This window comes from Bombus impatiens, unplaced genomic scaffold, assembly GCF_000188095.3.
Source record: "Bombus impatiens unplaced genomic scaffold, BIMP_2.2 scf_2880, whole genome shotgun sequence".
Lineage (NCBI taxonomy): Eukaryota > Metazoa > Arthropoda > Insecta > Hymenoptera > Apidae > Bombus > Bombus impatiens.
In genome coordinates, this window is record NT_179299.1 from 110,814 (window position 1) to 137,368 (window position 26,555).

The 26,555-nt window shown below is 36.8% G+C and overlaps 3 protein-coding genes across 18 annotated transcripts in view; all 3 read right to left on the reverse strand.

The window, feature by feature from the left end:
• Positions 1-33: 33 nt before the first annotated feature.
• LOC100746163 (transmembrane protease serine 9-like) lies at positions 34-4,748 on the reverse strand. The gene is given in 8 exon segments (XM_033324465.1): positions 34-415; positions 497-800; positions 1,209-1,515; positions 1,784-1,883; positions 2,665-2,820; positions 3,227-3,542; positions 4,059-4,353; positions 4,592-4,748. Coding segments are annotated over 8 exon segments (1,758 nt in total). The 5' UTR covers positions 4,635-4,748; the 3' UTR covers positions 34-178.
• Positions 4,749-5,069: 321 nt separating this feature from the next.
• Positions 5,070-11,668, reverse strand: LOC100746520 (carboxypeptidase B-like). Its single transcript, XM_012393397.3, has 9 exons — positions 11,095-11,668; positions 10,274-10,588; positions 10,090-10,189; positions 9,600-9,705; positions 8,736-8,897; positions 7,541-7,754; positions 6,837-7,052; positions 6,404-6,588; positions 5,070-5,688 (listed from the first exon to the last, which is right to left on the reverse strand). The coding sequence occupies exons 1-9, from the start codon at positions 11,280-11,282 to the stop codon at positions 5,513-5,515; spliced, it is 1,662 nt and encodes a 553-aa protein (XP_012248820.1). The 5' UTR covers positions 11,283-11,668; the 3' UTR covers positions 5,070-5,512.
• A 982-nt stretch (positions 11,669-12,650) lies between these two features.
• The window catches only part of LOC100746638 (tensin-1), a 184,111-nt gene continuing 170,206 nt past the window's right edge, over positions 12,651-26,555 (reverse strand). For 12 of the 16 annotated variants that reach the window (XM_012393399.3, XM_012393403.3, XM_024372079.2 and 9 more), the window contains 10 exons: positions 22,241-22,454; positions 21,642-21,833; positions 20,046-20,651; positions 18,974-19,320; positions 18,445-18,534; positions 16,955-17,066; positions 16,594-16,777; positions 15,947-16,312; positions 15,323-15,605; positions 12,651-14,940 (listed from right to left, as the gene is read on the reverse strand). In XM_012393399.3, the coding sequence (XP_012248822.1) occupies positions 14,781-14,940; positions 15,323-15,605; positions 15,947-16,312; positions 16,594-16,777; positions 16,955-17,066; positions 18,445-18,534; positions 18,974-19,320; positions 20,046-20,651; positions 21,642-21,833; positions 22,241-22,454 (2,554 nt within the window). In that variant the 3' untranslated portion in view covers positions 12,651-14,780. The remainder of the gene's footprint in view (positions 14,941-15,322; positions 15,606-15,946; positions 16,313-16,593; positions 16,778-16,954; positions 17,067-18,444; positions 18,535-18,973; positions 19,321-20,045; positions 20,652-21,641; positions 21,834-22,240; positions 22,455-26,555) is intronic. The other 4 variants (XM_024372078.2, XM_012393405.2, XM_024372080.2 and 1 more) reach the window with 3 other exon arrangements.

The following is a 26,555-nucleotide window of genomic DNA, read 5'->3' on the forward strand; positions in this document are numbered from 1 at the left end:
ACATTCTAAATTTATTCAATAAAACGATGTAAGTAGGTGTAACACAGTCTTCTCGATTTTATTGTACGAATCGATTAATCTTCCTTATCGAATTACTTTCATTTTTACATTTCTTATATCTATATATTCTTTCATATATTTGTAGATTTATATATTATTTAGTTCTTACATATACATATTATCCTATCCTACATACGTGTATACAATATAATATACAAATATTTATGCTATGACCCTTTGGTACATTTGTTCCTTAGTTCTTAGATATGATATTTTCAATCCAATTGACGAATGAATACACCTTGGTATATACCGATGCTGCACCTACCGTTCCACATGGAACGATTCCCCAGGAAACGATTCCAATGAGTTCAGGTTTGCTACCGTTGAGGATCAAGGGACCGCCAGAGTCGCCCTTAAATGTATAAAATTTACCAATAGAGTTCCATGGAAATAGCAAGAAACTGAATAAATGTAAATGTGGCTGATTCCTTACATTACACGCTGAAAAACCGCCAGTGAGCGGTCCAGTGCAAATGTTCGTCTCGTGCAAAGGAGATGGACCAGTGAGTTTCTCTATGGAATTTTTGCAAGTCTGCAGATCGATGATTGGCAACTCGGCAGTTTGAAGTTTGTCAGGCATGTTTGGATTAGAGGTCCTAGATGTTGATCCCCAACCTGTCAAGACCGCTTTCCCCGATACTGTGTTCGACCTGGCCAGACTAATCGCTTTAACCGCGTTGTTCAGTTTCAGAGGCGATGCCAGTTTCAACAATGCGATGTCATATGGAGCCACATCTCTGAAATTATCACAATGATATTTCGGATTTGTGCAGAGTGTATGGTTCCATTCAGTTACAACTAGACCGTACGTGTTTATATTAAATTTATACTTTTATGCATTTGAGCAAAAATAAAGAAATTTATATCTTTGAACTAAGGTATTGTCTCGTTCACTAATTATTCTAATCCTTATAATTTTCTATATGTAATATAATATAAGATAGTAATATAAAACTATTGTAGGTATAAACCATTATCTCTTACGTATGAAAATCATAGCGGAAAAATAAGATGTTAAGTCCATTATATTTTCGGTACAAAACAATTAAAATGTGTTTTTCAAGTTTTTAAAATTCGACATCCTTGAGTTTTCTAGAAGTATGTTTTATATTTTTCATTATTAATTCAATGAAACGTATAGTTACCCCGTATATTTTTCGTGTACAAACGTCTTCACGACTTGGATACTTTGTTCAGTGCTTTCTGCCGTCTTCAAATTATGTTTTCCAGCTTTCACGATAAAATCACCATAGGTTGGAACAGCCAGAACACAGTGTCCAGCTGTGACGATCCATTGATTATTCAGGATAGCTCCTCCGCAAAAGTGGGAGTAGCCAAACAGCCATCCCCATTGCAAAGAGACTTGCCATGGATATTGCCCAGGGGTAGCTTCGTGTCCTCCGACTATGCGGCTATCGAACAATGGCACGGTAAAGCCACGGTAGGCCTTTGCTGTAAATGCAAACAATTATTTGATTTTAGATTCAAATATTTTCCTATTTTGTGATAATTATAAAGAAACACCATCTGTAACATCGCTTGATATTACCGAGTAATAGGAACTATTTTAATATAATTATTTATTATAATCATTTGAAACATTACCTTAATTTCATTATCATGAAATTATAAATAATTTAATTTCTTTTTTAAGGAATTTTTAGGAGAGTAAAACTAAAATACTCTGACTGTCACTGATCTACGTTGAAAGTTCACTTACAATTGACGGTCGCTGCAAGCAGGGTAACGAGGATGGTCACTTTGAGAGACATTTCGATGATTTGCTGTAGTGCATTCTGTCGAGAGAATATATACGGCTGTTATCGATATGGATTATCGCGGCTTATCGTCAAAATACATTTCGAGATCGTTGATGCGGAGATTAAAAAGATTTCACCGTCAAATTTTTTGTCATCTTTTCTTCCTACGATCCTCTTATCTGTTTTGTGCACGACAGAAATTTTTTATAATTGTGACACGAAAAAATTGGTTACAATCGGGTCGTGGACGCGTGTACTCCAATTGTGCTACTTTCCTCGTGTCAAATACCAGATAATAATAATAATAATAATTAGAGCAGTCGTTAAATATGAAGCAATTTTCGGTATTGACAAGACATTTCGATTTTAAAACATTATTTCCTTTTTTCGAAACAGACTTTTTATTTGATATATGTGTCATCTTTGTTTCTCAATAAAAATGAATTCCGAAAGGCAATAAAAAAGTAAAAGTCTCGTACATTGATTATAAAAATCGTTCTTACTGTTTTCGTTATGGCTTTCTGTTTAATCTCGATTAATCTTTCTGATATATTTAGATTGATTCGAATATGATCTCCGAGTTTCGACATCGATTAATTTCTAATGCCTGACTCTTGCTTATCGATCATTGCATTTGGATTGTAATTCAAATAAGAATGGAGGTTAAATTTAATGGTTTCTGATTAACAAATTTATTTTTAGTATTTCGTTTATTCAAAAAATTCTACATTGTATTTTATGCAATAATCTTCTTGTTTTTGGTATTATTTATTATCATCATAGAAATTTGCTATTGAATTCCGTGAAAAAATGTTGAAAGTAGAGGGTCAAAGTCAAATTATTTCATGTGAGAGTGGATCCAATCGACGTAGGAGGCAACACGAGTGTAGACGGAAGGCATGTGGCTAGATCCACATGGTATCATACCCCATGAAACGATACCAACTTGTACAGACTTTCCATTAACCTTTTGGGCGAGTGGGCCACCAGAGTCACCCTGGAAACAAATCGAATAAATCCATTAATCTCTCGTTCAAAAATATCTCTAACTAATCGACTCATCTTCATTTGTAATCCTTATAACCTTTTCTAATTTTAATTCGAACTCTAATTCAATTCCACTGGATTTTCATCCTAAAAAATCAGAAACTAATCTCTCACTCTACTTTATCAATTCCATCTTTATCTCCAATTATTTTCCATCTCTATTCCGATTTCGATTCTAATCCCATTTCACTAGTTTCTTATCCTAAAAACTCTAACTAATCCCTCATTCTACTTTATTAATTTCATCTTTAATTGTAATCATTTTCTATACATATTCCAATTTCATACTCACCCTCAACTAACAATTTCATAGACAAACGCGTATAATAATTTAAAACGATATGAGATATACTTACAGAGCAAGCAGATACTTCTTTGCCAGCAATTCCAGAGCAGACCTGGGTGTCGTACAGTTCAGGTTTTTGTCCAATGACAGATCCGGAGGTGAGTTGTTTGTAACAGTCGTTGTTGTCGAGGATGGGTACAACAGCTTTCTGAAGAACGTTTGGCAAAGAGGGCTTGGAGGTCTTAGAGACTGATCCCCATCCAGAAAGGACAGCTTGTCCAGTTTGTTTCTCTCCTTGTTTGGGCAGGGTGATTGGTTGGACAAGGTCGTTCAGCTTCAAGGGCGTTGCCAATTCTAACAGAGCGATGTCGTGTTGCGCAACGCCACTATGAAACCATAGAGAAAAGTATGTTAATGGTATGAGCGATATGGTAGTTTATTTGCTTTAAAATAGTCATATCGATCTCGTATATCTTCTCCTTTACTTGAAGAATAAGAAATGATAAAACAAGATTACAAATTACTAGTGACAAAGTAAAGATACAAGAAAGAAGGTCGTTCGGTCACGTTCTCGAGAAAATTGGGTTCGGTTCTCAAGCATCTTTTAGAAATAGGAAGCAAGAGAGGGAGGGGAGCAACGTGGAAGCTGAGAAGACGAGGTCTTACTTTGCTCTTTAATTAATGAAATCTTATTTGTCTATGAGAGAAGAAATTCTAAAATTTTTTTAATGTAGATACACGAGTAGTAGATACGTATTTCAGATGTTGAAATGAAGAATCATTTACGATAGGAACGATATTAAGGAAAGAAAAATGATCGGCGAACAAAGCTTTCCATTGGTCAAATCTTTTCTCTCGCAATTTCAAAGTAACCATTCGAATAATCTTCAAACAATTCTTACCCTTTGTATCCACTGTGGACTATGCCTCTGGCAACCTGCACGATTTGTTGACTGGATTCAACCTTGTTCAATTCGTATTTGCCAGCGACAACCCTAGTTTTTCCAATTTTCATGACGCAGTGGCCAGCGGTCAAGATGTATTTTTCGTTCAGGATGGAACCACCGCAGGAGTGGCTGTATTGAGATAATGGTGGGACTGCCCATTGAATGGAAACTTGGTATTTGAATTCACCATGAGCGGCTGGAACACCATCGGTGATACGGGGCTGCAGGTTGGTGGGTATGGCCCAGCAGACTATAAAATATGTAATATACTTTAATATTTATATATCCAGATTGCATTTTATGCATTATTGCATTTTAAAATCTTTTCTAATATTTTATAAGAATTAAGAAAGAAGAAAGAGAAAGAAGTATCCAACATCTTGAGTGAAATCTTGAATGAGATATTCCGAGGTATCAATCTCTTGGTAAATTGATGTAAAAATAGTTAACTAAAATAAGGAAGAAGTTATGAATTTGTACTCTCTTACCCTGGAGGAGGAGAACGGCAGCCAGAATGCTTTTGATGAACATTGTTGTATGATTGCCTTAATACAACTTGAGAAATCTGGTGGAAATTACGATTTATATAGGATGCTACAGGTCGATATCTGGTGATAATTCTAAATTATAATCGATAACGGATCCACTTGATGTTATTTTTACGTTCGATATGTTAACTTTAAGTTTACGTTTTAAAGAACGCATTGATTATCGCTTAATATCGCAATCGTATTTCTATCAATAATACTATGTTACTTTCTTTCATACAATTATATCGCACTAATTGATTATTTTTCCATTAGATATGGTTAGATAATAGATTCATTGTTGTATCGTGGCGCGTTTGTATCGGGGTTGAGTATTTCAATTGTTAAAAAATTTTTATTAAATATAGATACAAATAGGTTATTGACCTAAACCTCAAAAAATATATTCTAACTTATTTCTCCGAAGTGATGAATATAATTTGTCTTTTTTAAATTCATTTATTCGTCCATTCACTTCCTTTTACATCTTACTAAACTCTTATATTTCTATATACTTTGCGTATACTTTACAATATTTACATATCACTTATTAGAATTTAATACGATTATCTGCGCTGGAATATTTAGTAAAGCTGGTACATGCAGTGAATAATAAAATTCTGTCAGTAGGTTACAGAATTCTGAATAGCATTTTAATATTCCCGGTGACAAACTATGTACACATTTGATAATTTCGTAACAGAAAATAAATTGCTATTATCGTCGGTTTCGATCGATTCCACGCTTATCAATCCAAATTATCACTGTCACACGAGATAGATTCATTCCTCGATATCGAGAGTCGTCAAAATCATTGCGCCGATAAGACACGATAATTAACAATTTTGCGTTGAAGTACTCAATTGATAATAGAGATCGATTTCATGTGTTGCAAGTGATTAGACGGGCGATCGTTCTTATTCCTGCCCAAATCTCACGAGCAGTTGGCACGATCTGTGACGCCGGAAGTAGAAACCCATACGTGCCGCGATCTCGAAGCTCTAACGTGTAGGCGTATTTTATTCCGGCTACTCCCTTGGCCCAATCGTCAGAAGCACCTAAAATTTGCTGAGCATTACGAGTCATACATTTTAATTGTTAAGCAATTTTTCTTACAGTCGCTCACGAAAATATTTGAATATTTACAGAAATCTTTCATGAATATATTTTGTTTATATAAAACATTTGGAATTTTATTAACATCGAAATGAAACTCGACTACCATGATTATATTGGCAAAGTTTCAAACAAACTGTTACTCAAATAGATTTACAAGGAATGATAAATAAAGAATGGACGATTTCTGTTCCTACTGTTGAACTTTATATGGAACGAGAAAAAAAATATATTATAAATCGTCGAACGACAAGTTTCGCTTTTAATTGGTAATTTCATAAGGAAGTAGTTTGATCAATTTTGTTTCAGTAAAAATTCGATATATACGATAAATGTACAATTCTATATTAAATAGAAATCCAATTATCTTTGTAAATTCATTACTCTCCTACAAAAGGCTATTATATACTACAGAAGATCATTTCTATAAATACGAATATTACTTTTGTTTTAATATTTTATGATATGATCTCATTTTGTCTCCCAGTTATTATTGTTCAATAGCCCATTATTTATCAGTTTAATTAACTGTCAGCACGTGAGTACGTTTTTCGCTTCGTTAATTGTTGAATATTATCAAACAAAGGAGATAAGAACCATTTACCTTGGTATCTCACCTATCGTATCTGTTTAATATTGATTTTCACGTGATCGTACCTGAGGTTGGATATAACAGATGTGCCGATGTACCAAGTTGATAATCGGTCCCGTGTATTTTCGAAATGGCTCCTATCGCTTTTTTAGCTACGTTTGCTAATTCGGAATAATCGGACGGTTTTGAGTACGTATATCCCCATGGCACTAGCCACATTTGTGAGTACGAGTGCAACGTTAGATAAATCCTAAAAGCATTATTCCATCCATCATTTAAATCCATGATCTGGATTAACTTCGATTAAATTGTATCGGATTCAATATTACCGATGAAACCGTTTGGAATCGATACGTACAATTTCTAAAAATAGGTCGTGAAAAAGATAAATCACTGGAATACGACAAGCGTTTGCTTGAGGTTACTCAATTTAAAAAATCGTAATTTAATTAACTGACGATTTTTTAATCGCCTTTCTAAATTATCCTATATACTTACCTAATATTTTGTTTGTTAGCCAAGATATAATCGGCCATTGCCTTCGTTTCCGGTTCGGAGAACGCGCGCGGTCCGGCGTAAGTTTCGTGGCAAGGGTCCAAGCTCGCCCCACCCTCTTCCATTTCACCCCAATGGTAGTCAAAGTTTCTATTCGGGTCGACACCCTCGCATTTGCCCCATAACCACCCTGTATAATGGTTCACTAGCTGAAGAAACCTAAAATGGAGCAACATTCCCGTTCGTAAGTCACAGGATACTGAAAAGAGGCGTAAATGTACGTTGCGATTACTTTAACCACGTATATTGTAAGTAAAACTAAATTATATTAAAATCTTTTTCAGAAACAGTAATTCAGAAATAATACTGATTAACTATATAAATTAAAATACAGGTGAAATTGACAATTACGATGACTATTTGTAAAGATTTCTCTTGGAACTTGCCATTATTTATGCTTCCTTTTTATGACAAATAAATTCCTCAAAATAGGAATTTATTTATTTATTATTATTAATAGGAACAGATCCTTTATTTTTAAAGATGGATACTAATAGTGTATCTATAAATTTTGTTATATGAAAATAGAGATAATTTAGTTTGTGAGAGAATTTCATATATCGATCCACCAATATCCTCAGTTATGGAGATAACGAACGAAGTGTTTTCTTGAAAAGGATCCAAAAAATCGAAGAATGCAATCGTACCGACTGTCATCTTGATTTTCTGCATGATTACTTCTCGTCTTCCTCCATAATCTGTCGCCAGTGTGAGTGAACTCATAGCCATCCGGATTTGCGACCGGTAAGATCATCCAGTCCGAATTGTCGAGCAATTTAGCGTAGCTCGAGTTTTTCTCGACCAACTGGCTGATGATGTAGGTCGCCACGGCGGAGCCGATCCATTCGCGTGCGTGCATACCTGCCGAATGTAAGGACAATTCCAGAAAAAACCACATAACGGGATAGGGTCACGTGGAACGCGTCGAGCATAGAAACTCTGCTCTCTCGAAAATATTTTGAAACGTATTCTCGAGAAATTTTATTGACTTAGATTTTACTACGTGACAAAAAATATAGACAATTTTTTTCTTATTACGTTCCTCATTTGCATAGAGCGATATCCTCCGGCGACTTATTGCTATTTTTTATAACGTCTCCTCGAGGAGGATATGGATTTAATTAATACGGTCTTTATACTTTGACTTAGATGAAGTGCCTAGATATAGATAGATGTTGTCTGACGCAACATGTACCGAATATACGAAATGAACTTGGATAACGCGAATAAAGATACAATTATCAATAATAACGTAGCGTAAGTACTCGAAGGCATTAAACAATTAATTAAAAAACATATGAAAATCTGTTGATTCGAAGGAATATTTCATACAGCTTTCTGTATTCTTTTTACTAAATTGTTATAATATCCTGCTCTTTATGTATCTATTACATTTTCTCCTTATAAATCCTTGGAGTCTTTATCGCAGTAGGAAGCAACATCATACAGGAAACGATCTTCCTTTGAGAACGAAGAAATGAATTTACTAGAAATTCCCTCGTACGTACGATCTCTCACGTTACTATGCAGAGTCTCGGTTCAGTTAAAACATAAATCCACGGGCTGTCAACGAGAATAACAAAGATCCAGCTTTCATGTTAAAGACTAGAACACGATACGACTCTGGAGTTTGCCGTATCCTTAGTTCGCCTTCAATAGAAAATGTTAAGCACGTACGATTGCTAGCCAATTAGCGAATATTAGTCGATTGGCAAGTAGGTATCTTTCTTATAATTTTACAATTTTACGTTAAATAAATACGATAATCAGATGATTGTAATTTGTAGAATTTGTTTGTAAAATTTGAAAATTTGTGGGTAAAACATAGGAACAGCAACTCACCGGCGTCTATCCAAACAGCCGGTTTGGCTTCGCCTTCTTTATTCGGTCCGGTTGAAATTTTTATCATTTTGATAGGTTGGTTTTCATAACTATGTCCTATAGTTATCACTTCGGCCAGGGTTGGATAACTCAAGGCTAAATATTCCAAATACTTAACGATTTCTGAAAAAAAAATGTCCGTACATTAAAATAAATTATTGTAAATTTCTACTTTAAAGAGATGCTAACGAATTGGACATATTGTGTTCGAAAACTTTCACAGTTTGACACGATCATTCATCTTATTGTAGAAATATTATTTTATATTATATCATATATTATGTTGTAGGATATGACTAGAAGATAGAAATGGTAAAAATAGATTGAAGACAGTAGAGGAATCTGAAACCGGACGACCAGATTTACATTGGAAATTTCAGAAGAGTTTGATACAGAAAAGATATAGTATAGACGCAGAATTTTTGGTGTTTAGTCGTTCAGTTTTCGGCAATAAACTACTAGAAATTTTTTTACTAAAATCTTATGTTTGAAACGTAGGATCTCATTGCACCGTGCGACGTTTGAACGAGGATTCGAGTCAAAGATCAAACATATAATCGAGCATATAATGTGCAGTTTGTCTGAAGCTTGACATCGAGGAATCCGACGTGAGTAAAAACCTGTTTATCAAATCTTTGTTCATATTTTCCTCACTCTCTGGATCAGTTTAAATATCTTGATTATTTATTTCTTTATCCAATACGATGACGTTTAAGTAAATAGTGGATCAATTCAATTAAGTATATCAGGAACTATTTTTTAGCAGCACAACGCGTTCGTACATTGTTGAGTAAATCGATGAGTATTGTATGGAAACGTACTTACCTCCATATCGATGATACCGTTTCCAAGTCATACTGTGGCCATTAGTCATGACAAGATCTTCGCGTTGCTCCTTTGTCATTTTTGGATTCTGATACGCTATTATTTTCTATTGCAGGGAATTAAACGAACAATTGAAGAGAGAAATAAATTGATGTCACTGTAATTAACTTTAGGTACGATATTATAATTTAAACTAGTCCTTAATATCTCTGCTACATTTTCAATATGCGTAATCACGTATTACAATGATGTGTTAATCTCTAAATTTTCTGAAGACAATTAAAATTGAAATTTTTTAATTCAAAGTAAAATCCAAGATCAAATCGTCGAAACGCCAATTTCAAGGAAAATTCGAAAATCGTAGCAAGGTTAAAATTCGTATATCTGACTATTTTGTCTTTTATTGATATATATTGTATATTTGACTAATATTTGTCTTTTATTGATAACCTCTTATCGTTAAATATTCTGTCAATATTACATCTCGTACCTGAAGGTCCGGCATCAGCACTTTGAAATCGATCCCTTTGTTTCTAAAGAATATTTTCACGTCAGAGACAAGATCTGGCGCGATAACCACGTCTGTTGTCCTAGAATATCAATTTTAAATATGATTCTTTTGCAATCTACCAAATTACGATTAAAGGAAATTAGCACAAATAAAGAACACGCACTTGTTGTACATTGGTTCGATCCAAAACTTAACATCTTCAGGCTCAGTTTCTTTAAGATCTTTCAGATCGTTCACGTGCCCTTGTGAACTTGGGTACAATCTGATCAATTGATAATTTTTGTAACTAACTCTGGACGACCGCGGTTTGAAATTTTTCTCTGTACCGATAATAGTAGTCATGATGGAGTCGATTCCATTAGCTACCGCAAAAAACACTGATTCAACGATATTTACAAAAGAGAATCCTCTGCCATCGTTATCGATCAATAAATCATAGTCAGTTTCGTTGAATGTAGTATTCTCTTCATCCAGACATCTGAAACAACAACCTCGATTCTTTCAATGTGGTCCGTGTTCTCATGATCATTGAAAATCCGATTATCCTCTGTATTTCACCAGAATTTAAACAAATCTTCATTCAGAATTTGCGGATCATTATTGACAAATATAAATCGATCAATCAAAATAAAGTTAATCCAACGTACACTCAATCAAATGTAATTCACGAAAGTGTTAGAATCAGTAGATTGCGGATATTTATGTATTTATGGGAGATTTAAAAATGGATTTGACGTACGCAATATACAAGAACGTACAAAGAGCGCAAAGTAAAGCACCTGTCAGAAAATTTAGTAGATAAAAGAAATCTCTATTTAGGTTCTGTTTCTTGAATTAGAAAAATTTGACACATACAGAAATTCTTTTGATGAATAAATACTTTTCTAATTCTTTATTTCTAAAAATATAAAATTGCATGAGAATCCATAATCTAACTACTTGTTTAAAATTCATCACAGAAAATAATATTCCTCGAAAACAAACCTTGTTTCACGGTTTCCTTTGTCGGAGGACCAATCATCTTTTCTCATGGAAGAACAATCGTAATTTTCTACGGGCAGAAATTCCAAATCGCCGCGCTGTGGTCGAGCAATGGCTCGATTCGACGCGATGATGATCACTGATAAACCGATAAACACGACGCGTAGGATCGACTTGAAGTCGACAGCCATGATTGGCCTGTGTCAGGCCAGGATATGCGATCGTCTCGAAGTCTCCTCGTTGACTGATCCGGTGATTCGAGCCGAAACCAGTCTTTCTCGGACTTGTTCGTCGTATGCGAAAAAGGACAATTTCTCTGGGGCTGCCTTACGAGCGCAGCTTACGGGATTTCTGTATGGTATTCAGTACTCGACTTCCTCGTGAGAACTTCTAAGACCTCGCTTCGATAGTAGATCGAAGGTCCTGAGGTTAGTGGAATACACATGATTCTATTGGATCGTTAGTAACTTAAAAAATATTTTATCATCACATTAGAATTTTATTAAATTAGGTCTATGCTCCGTTTTATGGCGTTAAATTAAATTAATCTTACTCCGTTAGTTAGCTCTACATGATTTTTTTTCTGAAGGATCTTTTTAGTTGCACATAGTCCTTGCGACATTACAAAGTATCTTATTTCTTGTCATATTTTGTTATGTCATATATTGTCTTATTTCTTGAAAGAGAAATAGATGATATATTCCTTATTTGATGAATAGGAGACTCTGCAGTATTTTGTTATTAGTTATTGTCACTAATTATTTAATTAGGAAGATTCTCAATTCAACATTTAGATATTTCGTACAAGTTTATGTGATACCAAATATTTTCCAATCTTGAAAATGCTATTTTAATCTATTGTGTTGCAGAGATGATGGATGATACTGATGAAGTTAAATGCGAAGGTCTTCTTGCTTTTGTTTTAGGAATTTGCAAATTTCCAACTCGAAAGCGTGCAATTTTAAACAGGTTAAAGATTATACAGAAGAAAAAGGACAACGTTTGTAGCCTCATAATTATGTTATACTGTGTCTATGAAAAAAATTTATTGCACGCAAGAGGAATCCGGTTCATTGGAGGGAAACGTTCCATCATTTTTCTTTGCAGCGCGTCTCATTCCATTCTAATCTGCTAACGGTAATCGAGAGGCAATTTTCTATTACCGTAGCTACCTCTTCACCGAATTCCATTCCGATAAAGGCAAATGTAAAATATGAAAAAGCAAGGAAAGTCGATTTAGTTTTTTGCAAACTTTTCCTCTCATTCTGAGCGATACTTCGCGTAATAGTGGGCGACTTGTAAGTTGCACATTCTTGAATCAAAGAAAGTAGTTTGATATTTAATCGATAATATACAGATTTCTATCCATCAGATCTATCCTACTTTTCGAGTACAGAAGTATGACAGCTCTAGATGCTATTATTCAAACAAGAAAATTACGAGCAGATTTTTCTCAGGAGCAGGGAGAAAAGTAGATTAGGCAAAATTTATTCCTTTTCTTCTTGGATACTCTTTTAAACGTATTCCTGAAAATAGGATAAAAATGGATTATTTGATAGTACGCTGCGAATATGGTTTATTATCGTTACAACTATAACAGCATACCGTTCTGGTATGCAGCAATACAATTATTGCGTGAACCTACGTAATAATAGAGCGTAAATAAGTAATAATAATTAATAATTATTATAATAATGACTGGTGTTAAATTAATGTTACTCGGTTAGTTAGCTTTCCACGTGTACGAAAATTGAAACATATAAAGACGAGACAACGATCGTGGCTCGCGGCCAGAAACGCGGCCACGAACAACGACTACGAAGAATTAAAATAGAGAGGAGGATCGAGAAGAAAGATCGGATGGTTTGTATTATTCTCGTCTTTTACAGATCGAGATCTATATATCGAATTCTCTGTACGTTCGAGTATACACATCGAATTTTGACTAGCACACAGTTTCTGACAAAAACTCCTCACTCTCCATTTCTTCTCCAATATCATTGGTTCGATAACTGGAAGAGTCATCTGGATAAAGCAGAGGAAGCTTAATAAGAGTCCGACCGATCTTCTCGATTGCATTAAAACAGTGTAAAAAGTAGACGAAGAGAAAAGAAAGAAAATTATCGCGACGTCGAGGATACGATAAACAGTTTCTTTTTTTCCCTCTTTTTTATCGTAAATCCCCTCGTGGCACGGTATTGTCGTAATTACATATAACATTTCTTTCGTAATAATTGACTGCTTATCGTCGTCCCCGCCAATTGGATCTTCCTTCGTCGATTCTCGAATTCTTCTTTCACGAACGAAGGACGTCGCTCGCGAGGACGAATAAATGGCAAGAACCTACGGGGAGTCATTAAACAAAATGTGATGTTTCGTTTCGATACGCTACTCCTCATCGAGTATCGTTTATATTTTTGTTCCGTCACGTTGACGCTGTTGGAGGATCGATCTCTCCTTTTTCTTCCGTTCGCCCCATTACTTTATCCCTTAACTTCTCATCTCTTCATCCGACGAACAAGCATCGATTCTCTTCTCGATACCTGTTCATATTTTCTGTTCGACTTATTTACAGTTATTTATAGAACGTTTTATTCGTAACGTTAAACCGCTGCTTTCTTTTGGAACATCGCGGGCTACGATACACAGGCACGGCTCCGCAACGACGTAACATTTTCTTCGATAAACATTACTCGAGAGTCCCAAGTATAACGTGATTAATAACGTATATAGATATTCAACTATTTTCTTGAGTTTTCTTGCATTTTTTCGTAACAGTGTACATATATACGTGTAACTATTTCTGCGTGTGATATTTTTTACGATCGAGACACGTACTCGCGAGTCTGCGCTTCGAATGCGCGACGATCTTCGAGATTCGCGCATAGAGCACGCTCGATTACTCGTAATCAACTATACCTACCAGCTATCGGTACGTTCGCTTGCATATCGTTCGTGTAATAGTTTCGCGCTGGAAGCAAAGTATAACGTCGTTATCCTGTAACTTCGTCCCTTCACAACGAATACGATTAATAGAAAACGAAAATTCTGTGTAGCATGCGTTGCTCTTGATGATGGTTTACGTTAATTAATGCAGGAACGATTCTCGATTATAGACGTAAAAAACTGGTACAAAACGGTTAATCATAGACGAATAATCGTTACAATTATTCTTAAGTTAAATCTTCGTGTTTCTTTTCTAGAATGTAACACAACGAGAAGTTGCAATCGCGCCATCGTACTTTGCTCCGATATAGTTTATATTACTTTACTATTCTCTAATATAATAACCAGCAATAACGATCGTCGTTAATAACATTCTCTTCTGAATAGCGTGATCACTGACACGAGGATGGAACCGAGTTTACCATTTCACTTGGATACTTCTTCATTTAGAACAATAACGATTCAATCTCTATCGTTAACTTCTACTGTATTTTTGCTTAGAACGTTCATGCTCTACTGACTCGATTCTACTTCACGAAATGCATGAAGACCTATTACGATAGTCAACTAACGTCATTCGAATAGCACGGTCTTGCTATTATTCTTCGTAAATAATGTTCGATCCGTATTCATTCTTCATGATGAATCGCTTCTATCTTGTCTTCGTCGACTTTCTGTCCGCGTTTCGAAGATGAAACCGTTATTCAAGCATTCTGGAGGACGTGTGCGACGAATAAAACAATTTATACGATGTTGGCCTTGGCTATGGAGTTGCCCATCATGACCTTGTTCACGAAATTCACTATGGCTGTGGCTGGTTGTTCTGGTTCTAGCTCCGCGAACACGTGGCATTGGTTGTCCGATTTGTGCGCCGGTTTTCTAGCGACGAATCCGAAGCATCGACTGGAAAAAGAGAATTAGACATACAATAATAAATCGGACTTATGAGAAAAATTGGTCGATTTGAATTTTAAGAGTAATCTTTGATTACGTTCCTACTTTCGATTGAATTCCATGTTTACAACTAATTCAGCTTGAATTTCGAAAGAGATGTTAAACAACTGATTTGTAACCTTTGATTAAATGCCAATTCTAAAAATAATACAGCTAAAGTTTCAAATCTAACATTAAATTACAAAGTTGCTATTATAGACTAAATTTTAATCTGAATTTTAAATAATTTCGAATCGAAGGAAACAATTTTAGGTATCTTCGTGGTAAAGTAAAACTAGTGGTAAATTTAAGAGAAATTGGAATGTGAAAAGAATGAACATAAAGAACGTACTGGGCACTGACTGAGCGGCCAGTTTCCTCGCTGGCGAAGTCCCAAGTGCGTTCCTCCGTGTCTAAGCCGCAGTAGCTGATATTATTCGTGGGATAATGCCTACGAAAGAAAAGCTTTCGCGCGTTATCCGTCAAAGTTATTCCCTGCGTTGAAACTTTGAAATGAACGATAGTCGCTGTAGGCAGTGGCTTCTGCTCGAACATTGTCGTGACTGCCTTTTTGATGGCCTGAGGACCCGTCAGTGATTCCGTGTCCATGGTGAAAAGGTATAAAACATTACAGGCTAAACAGAAATTACAAATCATAAATCATAATGCAATTGAGAAATTAAATTAACATCTATCTAGTAACGCAATATATGCGTCATGCGTATCTCTTTTTATATACATATAATGATGCACACATATGCGTCATAGGTTTTCATCGAAAAACTTTGAAATTGCAAGAATCTCCCGAGGCAAAGAACTTTGATTCTGTATATGTTTGAGTTTTATAAATAGTTAATAAAAGAATATTCGTATTTTTGAAATTATTGAATTCGAATGATTAATATTCTTTGATTAATATTTCTCATGTGTTGAAGATTTCACATTAGTCGACTATTACGTTTCCTTAATGAATTACCTGCACCCTGTGCAAGCAGTTGCTGTGTGCTATTCGTGCCAGGTGAATCGAGAGCTCTGGCTGCAGCTTCCGGTTCTGGGAGCAACAGCTGGCAAGGTAGAGCCATCGCCATCAAACTGTGTTGATAAACCAACGCTGATAACGAGCTGAAGACTGGCTCGTTGGCACATCCCTTTAATCTAACACCTCTGGATGTAGGCTCGATCAAAAAGTGCCTGACTAACTCGCTAGACGGGTCTTTGGGACTGCTTGGTGCACTTGGAGGCGGAGTTGCTACCTTCAGAGCGAGTCCAAAGGCTCCTGGGAAGGAATTGCTATCTCGAACGACGAATGTTCCTGGCGCTGCATCCTTTAGCATTGAGATTGCTGAAAAATATCAATACAGATTCGTGTTTACGTCGTTCAGACTTGTCTTTCGGATTCAGATTTTCACAATTAAAATGTTTCTCAAAAAATGAATAAAAATCCTCACAAATAAAATTCCTGTAAATGCATAAAAATCAGTAGTTTAGTAAAAATATCGCTTCTACGCCGTTTGTCTATGGTTAATTTATTATTTGATGAAAGCCTGATTAGGAAATTAAATTCGTTTGCAGATTATTCGAGATAGATAGAATTCTAGAAGGAAATTTGAGTGAAATAAGTACCTTGCTCTCGAGATATGTTGGGCTTGTACCAGATCCTGCTGGTGTCGCGCACAAATTTTACGTTGACATCGGCCACTTCTTGCGGCTCGGTGTTCGAATGTACACTGGATCGTCTTGAACCGTAATACTGGATCTGAGGAGATGACTGGCCACCACTGTTTATGGATGTGTACGATGTGGCACTCTAAAACCCAATCATAATACCATCGTCTCAGAAACTACAGTAGCTTCAATACAATGAAAATGAATACTCGTACAATAAATAAAAATGCAATTAGAAACATGATAAACGATCGATTAAATCGATACAGATAATAATTGATTGAGAAATAATTCGTAAAGTGTATTTGGCTATACGTACCTTCGGACTTTGGGCAAATTCAATGTGAGTCGGAGTACCAGGGCTGCGCGAGACAGCTTGCGATTGTTGTTGCATCGTTGGCTCGTTTATCGGAGAAACAGATCGGTCCTTGCTACAAGGAAGCAATCACAAGCATCGTTATAAAGTGCATTTCGAGCAGGATCGTTTTCCGCGTGCAGGCAGACGCGTGTATTCCGTGATCTCTGTGTGTGTACAGTGTACAGATGTGTGTTGTCAGGTGATTCGTGCAAGATGGTGTACGCTGTGAGAAAACATCGGAAATGTGGTACATACAAGAACGAGGAAAAGATCGAGGGCCAGGAAGAAGGAATATCGATAAAGGAAACACAGGCGAAGAGACAGAAAAAGAGCGAGAAAGAAATACGATTGCACGAATACGTCTCGTAACTTACGATTCTTTTTTATCCTAACGATTCACGCACGTCTATATACACGTACAGTTGTCAGCAAAAATTCTTGTCATTGAGTAAAATGATAGTGCATATATTATTGTACATGTTAATTAGTGATATCGAATGTCCTCTTTCTTCGTTTCTTATTATTAATAAGAAGCCTGTCAATGAATTATTACGTGAGTTTTCTTTGACATATTTTTTCTTTTTCGTTTCTTACTGTGCTGACATATTTGGACATTCGTTGCATGACAAAATGCTTTCAAGGTGGTTCACGATGCAAGAAGCTCGAGCTTTTGTTAGTCCGACAGGTGCAATATACACACTCACACACGACGAACAATGCGTGTTCTTAGCTCTTCGTTTTTCATCACGATGCTGAGATCTGCAAAACCCCATACAACCGCATCGCTCCAAAATGAAACACGAAAGTTTCATGTATTACAGGCACTTTAACCCTTTAAGAGTGTACGAAAATGATAAAGAATTCAGAATAAGTGATTTAGAAAATAATTATTACTTTGGCAACGTAATTTTTTGAATTTTTAGTATCAGATACTTACAAAAAATATATACTTTGCCAATTATAAATATTCGGACACACTGGTTGGTTGATAGTAACAGTATACGAATTTTAGTGTAAAGATGTACAAATCAGAAGATAACAAATTAATGAGGAATTAATTAGTAATTGCAAGTAACGTTCCACTACCTTCCTATGCAATTATCAGACGATAAATCTAAATTATCTCTTAGAAACACAGCAATAATATATTTTACTATTTACTACATATACGTATAAATTATTATCTTTTGTTTATATTTATTTCGAATTACACTGTGAAAGGATTAAAATGTTCAAGTCGTAAATGTATATCGTCGATCAGATGATATTTTGACATAATTTTTTTGATGGTCATATACGATGCGATTGCAGTGGAAGTGTACTGATACAAACGGTTAATGGCACGACATTAAACATTCACGACATATTTGCGAAGTCAACGCATTTCTATCGTTGAGAAGCGCGAGTTCGTCATTTGCCACGTGTTCCAGTGCTCTCAAATAATATATTACCTATAGTCGAACGACGCCGATTGGTTAGTGAGCGGCCATCGTTTGTTATGCGTTTGTTTAAGTGGCCCGCTTGCCGGGAAACTCAAGCGTCTAGAATCACGAATATCGTTCTGCGTCATAATCATTGCTTCCATCAGCAATGTTCGATGGAAGATAATCCCATCAAAACAATTTTGCTTCAGCATTCATTAGAAAATAAAAAATAGGAAAGAAAGAAAATCACTCTGTTCCACTAAAACAAAACTGGAACTTTAGTCATTACGAGTGCGAACTAATTTTCTTACCCTTCAAATCATTATCTTCGTTATCCTCATGTAAATTACTATTATTATAATCATTTATGTCAAATTAATTATGTAAAAATTCGAACACAATAAATAATGAAAGCAAATTATTCGACTTTTGAACTTGATTTTATATTATTCGTAGAATAAATAAATCGAGCCTCCCGAAGCTCCAATACTATTTTCGCTAATCAGAGAATGAAACAAGTTAATAATAATAGAAAAATAACAAAATAGTTGCCCACCTCTGTGTTGTCGGACTCTTGGGTGGAAGTCCCGTCTCCTTCGAGACTTCTCTTCGTTCTTCGATGTAGATCGTTCGTTCGCTGCCATAATTCCCGATGTTGTTATTATTGTTCCCGGTTGACTCCACGTTGTGCACGTTATTGTTGTTGTTGTTCACGTTGTAACTCGTGTTCGTGCTATAGGAGCGATCAGCCGCGAACGTAACCGTAGGCGAGGAATTGTTCACGTACGGGGTTCGAGGATGTACCGGAAACGCCGGAGTCTGCGGTCTCGACGCGCTGTTGACCACCGTACTTCCGGGACTGACGCTCCTCTCGGTCCACGATGAAGCAGAGTCATTGTGCGACTGCAAGTTTTCATCAAATTTTCACGTGTGTTCCATACGATGTATTATTAAAAATACGTTGAAGAGATGCTGCGCACATCTAATCAATCTATGAGGCGTATGAAGCAATTTGAAATGTATATGTATACAATCAATCTAAAATTTGTGGTGAAATATGCAAATAGAATGATTCGAGAGAAATCTAAGACATTTTTAGTCTTAACCCCTTTGCATTTGGAGATACGACGTAATATTATACAGTTAAAGCTTCAGAATATCTTTTCTATTTTTAATATTTTTATCCCTTTAATCTTTAGTTAAGCGTACCAATGAGAGACAATGGAGTTATATTAGCAATTTCCCATTTGAACGGTTTCGCTCAAGTGGAAATAATATATTTTTACATATATTCTCAGCCATCTCTTCTTTACATCAGTTATTCCTTATTAAAGTTTAGTCATAATGCAAGACCACGCAATTTTGATGTAGTAGTCAACTTGTTACTTAGATATTATCACATTTCACGTTTCAATAAAAACACGAGTTAAACATCTCATTCGTAGCTGCAATAGAGTTAAGTCTACATCTATCAAAAAAATAAACAACCATAAAACAACAACAACAAAAAAAAAAAAACACACACAGAATATTTCTCTCCATCCTTCCATGCAGTCACATAAAAATGAAAAACATTAGAATGCAAGTTGAGGTACGTGAGGATTCCTGCGGGAGGAGGCTGGACAAACCTGGGTGCAAATCTGCCATGCTTTGGGCGACTGGTTAGGGGAGCAATTAGTGCTGGCAAGGTTAACAATGTTGCTCCTCGCAGTTGTCGTGGTTGCTGCGCTGATGCTCGTGTGATGATCGTTCATGTCTGACTTGTTAGTCATCGATTGAGGTGAGCGAATGGGCGAAATTTCAGCCAGTGATTGAATGAGGCTCACGAGAGGGTCTGGATTGTTCGGTGTGTTCGATTGCTGATCGACCATGGTCAACAATCCTGCGTCCACGTGGTCGGTGGTCCTGTCGTTGCTGGTCACCGTGGTTCTGCTGATACTTTGACAAGTCACGATTTGATTTCGCGACTCTGGCCGAGAATTTCGAGTCAGAGTCGAGACGAAATCCGGACTTGCCGATTGTTTCTGGTCCGTGTGAACGTTGCTGGCGGCCAGTTGCTGCTGTTGCTGTCGGTGCTCGCGCAACAGAGCGTCAGCGCGAGCAAAACTATCGCTACGAGACTCTGGTCGTGGTGGCTGAGGCTTGTCCGTATTAATGAACGTTGCTTGTTGCTGCATTGCTAATCCTAAGGGTTGCGTGCTTGCTAAGCCTGAGCGAGGGGATGTTGGAGGGCTCTGAAAAGCAAGCCAAGCGCTTCATGCTAGAGGGAGCTGGCCGTTTTAATCCTTTCCTGCCACGCTCTATGTTTACACGCGCTGATTTCTTATTAGCCATCGGATCATCGTGATCTTTTATTAGCACACGTTAATCGTATTAATTTGTAATTACACGGCTATCTTTTAAGATTCAGAATCATGAATATGGAGATGAAGTTAGAACGATGATGAATTTTCTATAACCGGTTCGCCAGTCATAATAAATATCCAAGGTAATTATAGGTTCATGATAGGTATATATTGTATGGCGAATAAAGTTATGGAGAAATTCTAAGCAAGAAATTCCACAGGTATCTTTTAGTGGCTTTATCGCGTAGAATTATCCTCGTTTCCAATCGTACCGATCATCGAGCAACGCCTTGCACAATAATTGTATAATAACCGAGCCAAAAAATCGGCACAAGAAAGGGTTAAACTGTAACTCGCGGTTCTAAAGGATGCGATCGTTTTTACCATGTCTACGAGTGTAAGGTGGGCTGTTTCTTGCTGTTTAGGATCTAACTGTGGGATATAACCATAAAACAGAGCACCACAGTGCGAGCTGCTTTTACAGTCGCAATCTATGAAGGACTAAATTGTAGCGTTCGTGCTGCCGCCGTTTCATTCGCGTAAAGCTAGGATCGACCGTGCCGCCGTTTTCGATTTATTATCCTTATTACCGATAATTATTTTAAGTAGTCGAGCGCTTCGAGTAACTGGCTCGGCTAATACTACGTTGTTTTCTCCAACCGCACCGACGACTTAATAAATATTTATCGCGTAATCGTCCTGCGTGATTTTCGTTGCTTTATACGACGATCAAACATTTTATGCTTCTGGACATCTTGACGCGTTCGTTAACCACGATCGATTCCAGCCTACGTTATGTCGTAATCTACGTAACAGCAAGCTGCTACTTTCTTCCTATCTTTCTCTGATTATTACGTGTACATATACTTCCTCGTTTACCTGACTGTCGCCGTATTTGCGATATTCGTAAGCGCGTTTCACGGACATGAATGGACGCTCGTTCACGCTCTCTGCTCGTGGTCTTCCTAGGGTACCGGTTCCGATCGTACCATTGTACTTCCGGCTGCTGGATCGTTGCGGAAGCAGAGGACTTGCTGGCGCGGATGTATAAGGCGCCGGCCTTGATTGCGTCTAAAATTGTGAATTATCAATAGAAGATCGTGATACAGAGATCGTAAGTAATTGTAAAAATTGACTGTGTTGTAATAAAAGTGCACGGAAGATAAATATTGGATTACAAAAGTAGGTTGTACTAGAAATGAGATATGGTTGTCAAAATAAATTACGATATAACATAAAATCATAAAAGAGATTATGATAGCCCAGAGAACAGTAATGTAATTAACAAATACCAAAGTGAGTAAAATGACCCATTTCCACGTTTTGTGGGAAAACGAATGCGATATAGGATTGCGGTTTCGTCTGTATTTAATACAAGTTAGATTGTAGTTATTAATAATTCTAGTGTTAAAAATAATATGATATGACAAAGTTATGGAAAACAAAACGTAGGATAGAAAATTGGTCTTATTTCTCACCTGTCCGGAAGTAGAATGGACAACCCACGTATCGTCATCGTCATCGAGCACCGCAGAATCGCTAGCGTACCCGTCGTGCCTCAATCTACCTCTCTGTAAGCTTCTCAGCTCGCCGATCACACGATTCCCAGTTTCCTGACGCCAAAGTTTGCCCGGGTTCCTTTCATCCCTTCTCGCGGCAAGTTTCAATTGCTGCTGCCTCAACCATGATAATCTGGTAACAAGAAGAGAAGCGGTTTGGACTTTGTCACGTTGTGCTGAAACTTTTTCGATCATTGCGCCATGCACGTTTAAAATAAATCGCAGACAAATCCGTATAACAAAAGTTGTGTAAATGAAAGTTACAACATGTTTTTCATCAGAAGTGTCATTTTTCTAAGTCATTTTTGGCAAGACGCAACAGTCGCACCAGCAGTGAATTGAACACCTAATAATCCCACATTTTTTAGCGTATAAACACTCAGACTAGAAAGTCGTCGAATCGATCGACAGAGAAAAGCACATAGCAAAGCGATTTACACGAAAGTGCCGAGAAGTCAGAAAAAACGTCTTCGTTTCCTTTTCGAGCGCCGAGATAATTTTTTCGTCTCGCGAAAAGGAAAGAAAGCGTGACCAAGAAGGCTGTATAGGATCCTCTGTCACCTGTCAGAGATTAGAATCTCGGTTGCCGTGGAGCAACTGTTTTCATCCTGTAAATCGTGATTTCTCGCTTTCCTCGCCTAACGCTGTCCGACTCGAGTTACTCGCGAGCAGACGACGAAAACACGAGAAGCTACTTTCTCGAGGGAACACGAGACGCACGAGTCGTGTAACAAAGCCTCGTTAGAACAGGCCACGTCACGGTCCCAGTCGGAAGAAGGCCGGAATCAGGACCTCCTACCAAGATAGATCCTGGATAATTGCATCCTGATCGATGAGGTCGCTGCGGGCCATCGATTTCTGCCTGTGTTTCGTTCACAGTGCTGCCGCTCGTAATATATCGATCGGTACCATAAATCGACCATCTCTTTCTTCTCGGCTTAGATTTCCTTTTTACTAACGTCTAACGAAATTCATACCTAGCTTTGTTGTTATGGCCACACCCTCGCGATGGAGAAAATCGTGAATTGTTTGCGTTACACGTTGGCTCACGATAGAAAACTTTTACGTCCACATTGTATGTCTTATATGAAACACTGAAGTTTCATCGTGTATTGTAATGGTACACGACTATCATAATTATATTGGTAAAATATGGAACGAGCGCATATAAAAATTGCAAGATATTTATTGCACACATATATTTAGTAAAAATTTCGCGTCCGGTATGAGTAATGATCCAATCAGTGGTGCCAATCTATGGATAACTGACTGTGAATTTAAGATATATTTATATTATTGTATATTTTGCTAATATACTTGAGCGCGATTAAAATGTAAAATATAAAACGAAACTGCACTCTTTAAAATCAAATATTCTAATTTCAATTATTATGGTCGCTATAAATTAACAATATCATTTGATTCGCAATTTCTGCAGCCCAAAATATAAATCGTCTCTCAAAAATGCGCTCAGTCTTAGATACGATTACATCAGTTGGTTTCGCTGTTTAAAATTTCCATTTCCCATCGTGCTATATCGTTCGTATTTGACGTAACAGTATATTTTCTTCTCTGACGAAACGAAAGTGCCCATACTGGAAACGAAAATGGTTTGCGATTTATTTGTAAACCCAGTAGTGTAACAGAATAGTGGACTTTATTACTATGGACACAGCATTGTAACATGACAATGTTAGGAGAAACAGATTCTATAGAAATGAAAACTGTTCTCGTTTGCAGCGACATAAATTAATTCATAAACGAATATTTTAAGCAAATGGCTGCATTTATGACGCAAACCGAACCGTGTTAATGGAGCTGCGAATTATAGGAGGAACGATTGCTCCGAGGCTCTTACGCTGTTACGATCTTCAAACGCGCATGAAGTTTGGACGAGAAGTTAATTTGCCGCGAGATCAAACGATGGCTGCAAATTTCTGAAAGAGACGTAAATAGGATTTCTTATTGCTGGTAGATTTACGGAAAATTAATCCTTTTACGAAGTAAGTAATGATCTTGGAAAGATCGTCCTCTGCACCGAACGCGAAATTGAAATAGTTAAAATGAATAATTTGAGATCTCTGTTTCCTAACTTGTATACAGCACAATTGAAATTTTACTAATCCAAATACTTGAACATCACAGAGGATAAGTTGTTTTAGTTGATTTCCTATTTCTGTTTATCTTTTTATTATTTGATCAATTCAAACCAGAACGGAATTAAATCACGAGTCGACGATTGATCCCATTAAGGGATGTCTGCGGTAAGTAAAGTAAAGAAGAATGTCAGGGACGATACAACAAAAAAGAAAAGATTCTTATTTGTGGAAAAACATGGAGAGAGCAGATACCTATTTCTGGGACTCCGGCCGCCCTCTGACATAATTATAAATATAGAACAGACGAGACGCGGTAAATCGACCGCTACGAGGCTCAATCCCTTCTTCTTCTTCTCTTCGCTTTCACCGGTGGTTTGCTTTGTTTTCCATGCTTCTGCAACTACATTTTCTTTCCGCTGGCAATTTTTCTATCGCCGGCGGAGCTTCGCGGAAGCAGAGCGTGCTCGGATACGGAAGTCATTCGAAGTAGAAGTAAGAGCACAAAAGCGGTTCGTAAAGCCTTCGCGCAATTTTTCTCGACGAGCTCCCATTTCCGACGTCCTTTCCGATCTATCCTAGACCGAGGTTCTGCTTCCCCTGCCTCTAGCCGCGGTATTATTTCGGAAAAAGTGTCTACTTTTGTATTTCCAGCCGACGAAAAAATCAGGGTAGTCCTCATCGATGAAATATCACCTCAACCGAAGCTACTGTTATATGGAGAATTTGAAAGTCGTAGTGCAAATCAATTCATTGCTGTTATTCGTAAAGTAGCATTCTGCATTTATCATTCTAAAAAATTTATTATATTTTTCAAAGTCACAAAAACATATCGTGGCAGAAAATAAAGTTATAATTTACTTGATTGTGAATCTAAGGGGATGATACTTTGGAGGATCGAAATACGTGACTAAATCGAAATTCTCTAAATCTTGACATACATCATTATGAGTTTCAGCTCGAAACGATAGCTGTAGAGTCGGAAAAGCTTGAAGAGTCTAATGACTGGATTTACAATTGTTGCTTTTAAACAAGCCCACTTGTTGGCGAGTTAATTTTCTATGAAAAGTTCGCTACAACAGAAAATTGCCCTACATCCGACGTACGAAATAGCGCAAATGATTTTGAAAGTACCGATCGCGTGTCCGAAAGAAAGAAAGAATCGCGGGAATGTAACGAGACGTTTTATTATTTGAAGCGCGAGAGTTTTGTGCCGGGAAAACGAGATAGCATCCAGTTTATTTCAAACTGACAACCGGAGAACGTTCGCCCTCGTAAATTCGTACCGTTGTATCTTTTATTTCGTAGATGGAAACGGGGCATTTTAATTTCACTCCCATACACGCACGTTTCGTTGCGCCATGCGAATTCCGCGCGTTCACGCGTCTATAAAGGAATCACTGTTGCAATATTTCCTGGACCATTCTTTACATTTCACTTAATTAATACATCGTACCACAAGCAAGAAAAGACCACAGAGAAACGATATAACAAATTACTTTTTCTATCTTTCACAGGGGTGTAATTTTATTAAATATGAAGGAAATGCAATACGTTGATTATCAATTCCACACCACTTAAATAGCCCCATTTGTCTTGCGGAAATTTTTTAAAAACATTTTTAGCTATTTTCATTACCATATATCATTCAAGTATTTTCACTACCCTTTCAAAAATTTCGAGAATATTAACCCTTTTATGGTGGATTTTGTAATTTATGAAGACATTAGGTAATTAAACGATAAATAAACTTGTCTTGTAAAATTGGTCCTGATTTTAGTGCATTCTATTTTCGTTATAAAAATATCAGAGAAAATGGGGTTCTGTTAGTAGAAATTAATAAAAAAGAATGTTTCTCACGGTCTTAAAAAAATTCGGTCCTGAAAGGGTCGATTGCCTCGCCGTATAAATTGCGCTTTTACAATGAAATACGAATGTACTATCTATATTTCAAATTTCATGTCATTCCTCGCGCTTAAAGCAGACTATTTCCTCAAAATATTCCATTTTAGTCATTAATACTTCATTTCCATAGAAGCAGGAAAGAATTAACTTTTCTATCCGCGTTTAAAATGAGATCAAACGGCTTCGATCAAAGCGGAGATAGTGTCCGGTACTTTGAACGATTGTTTCAGAAG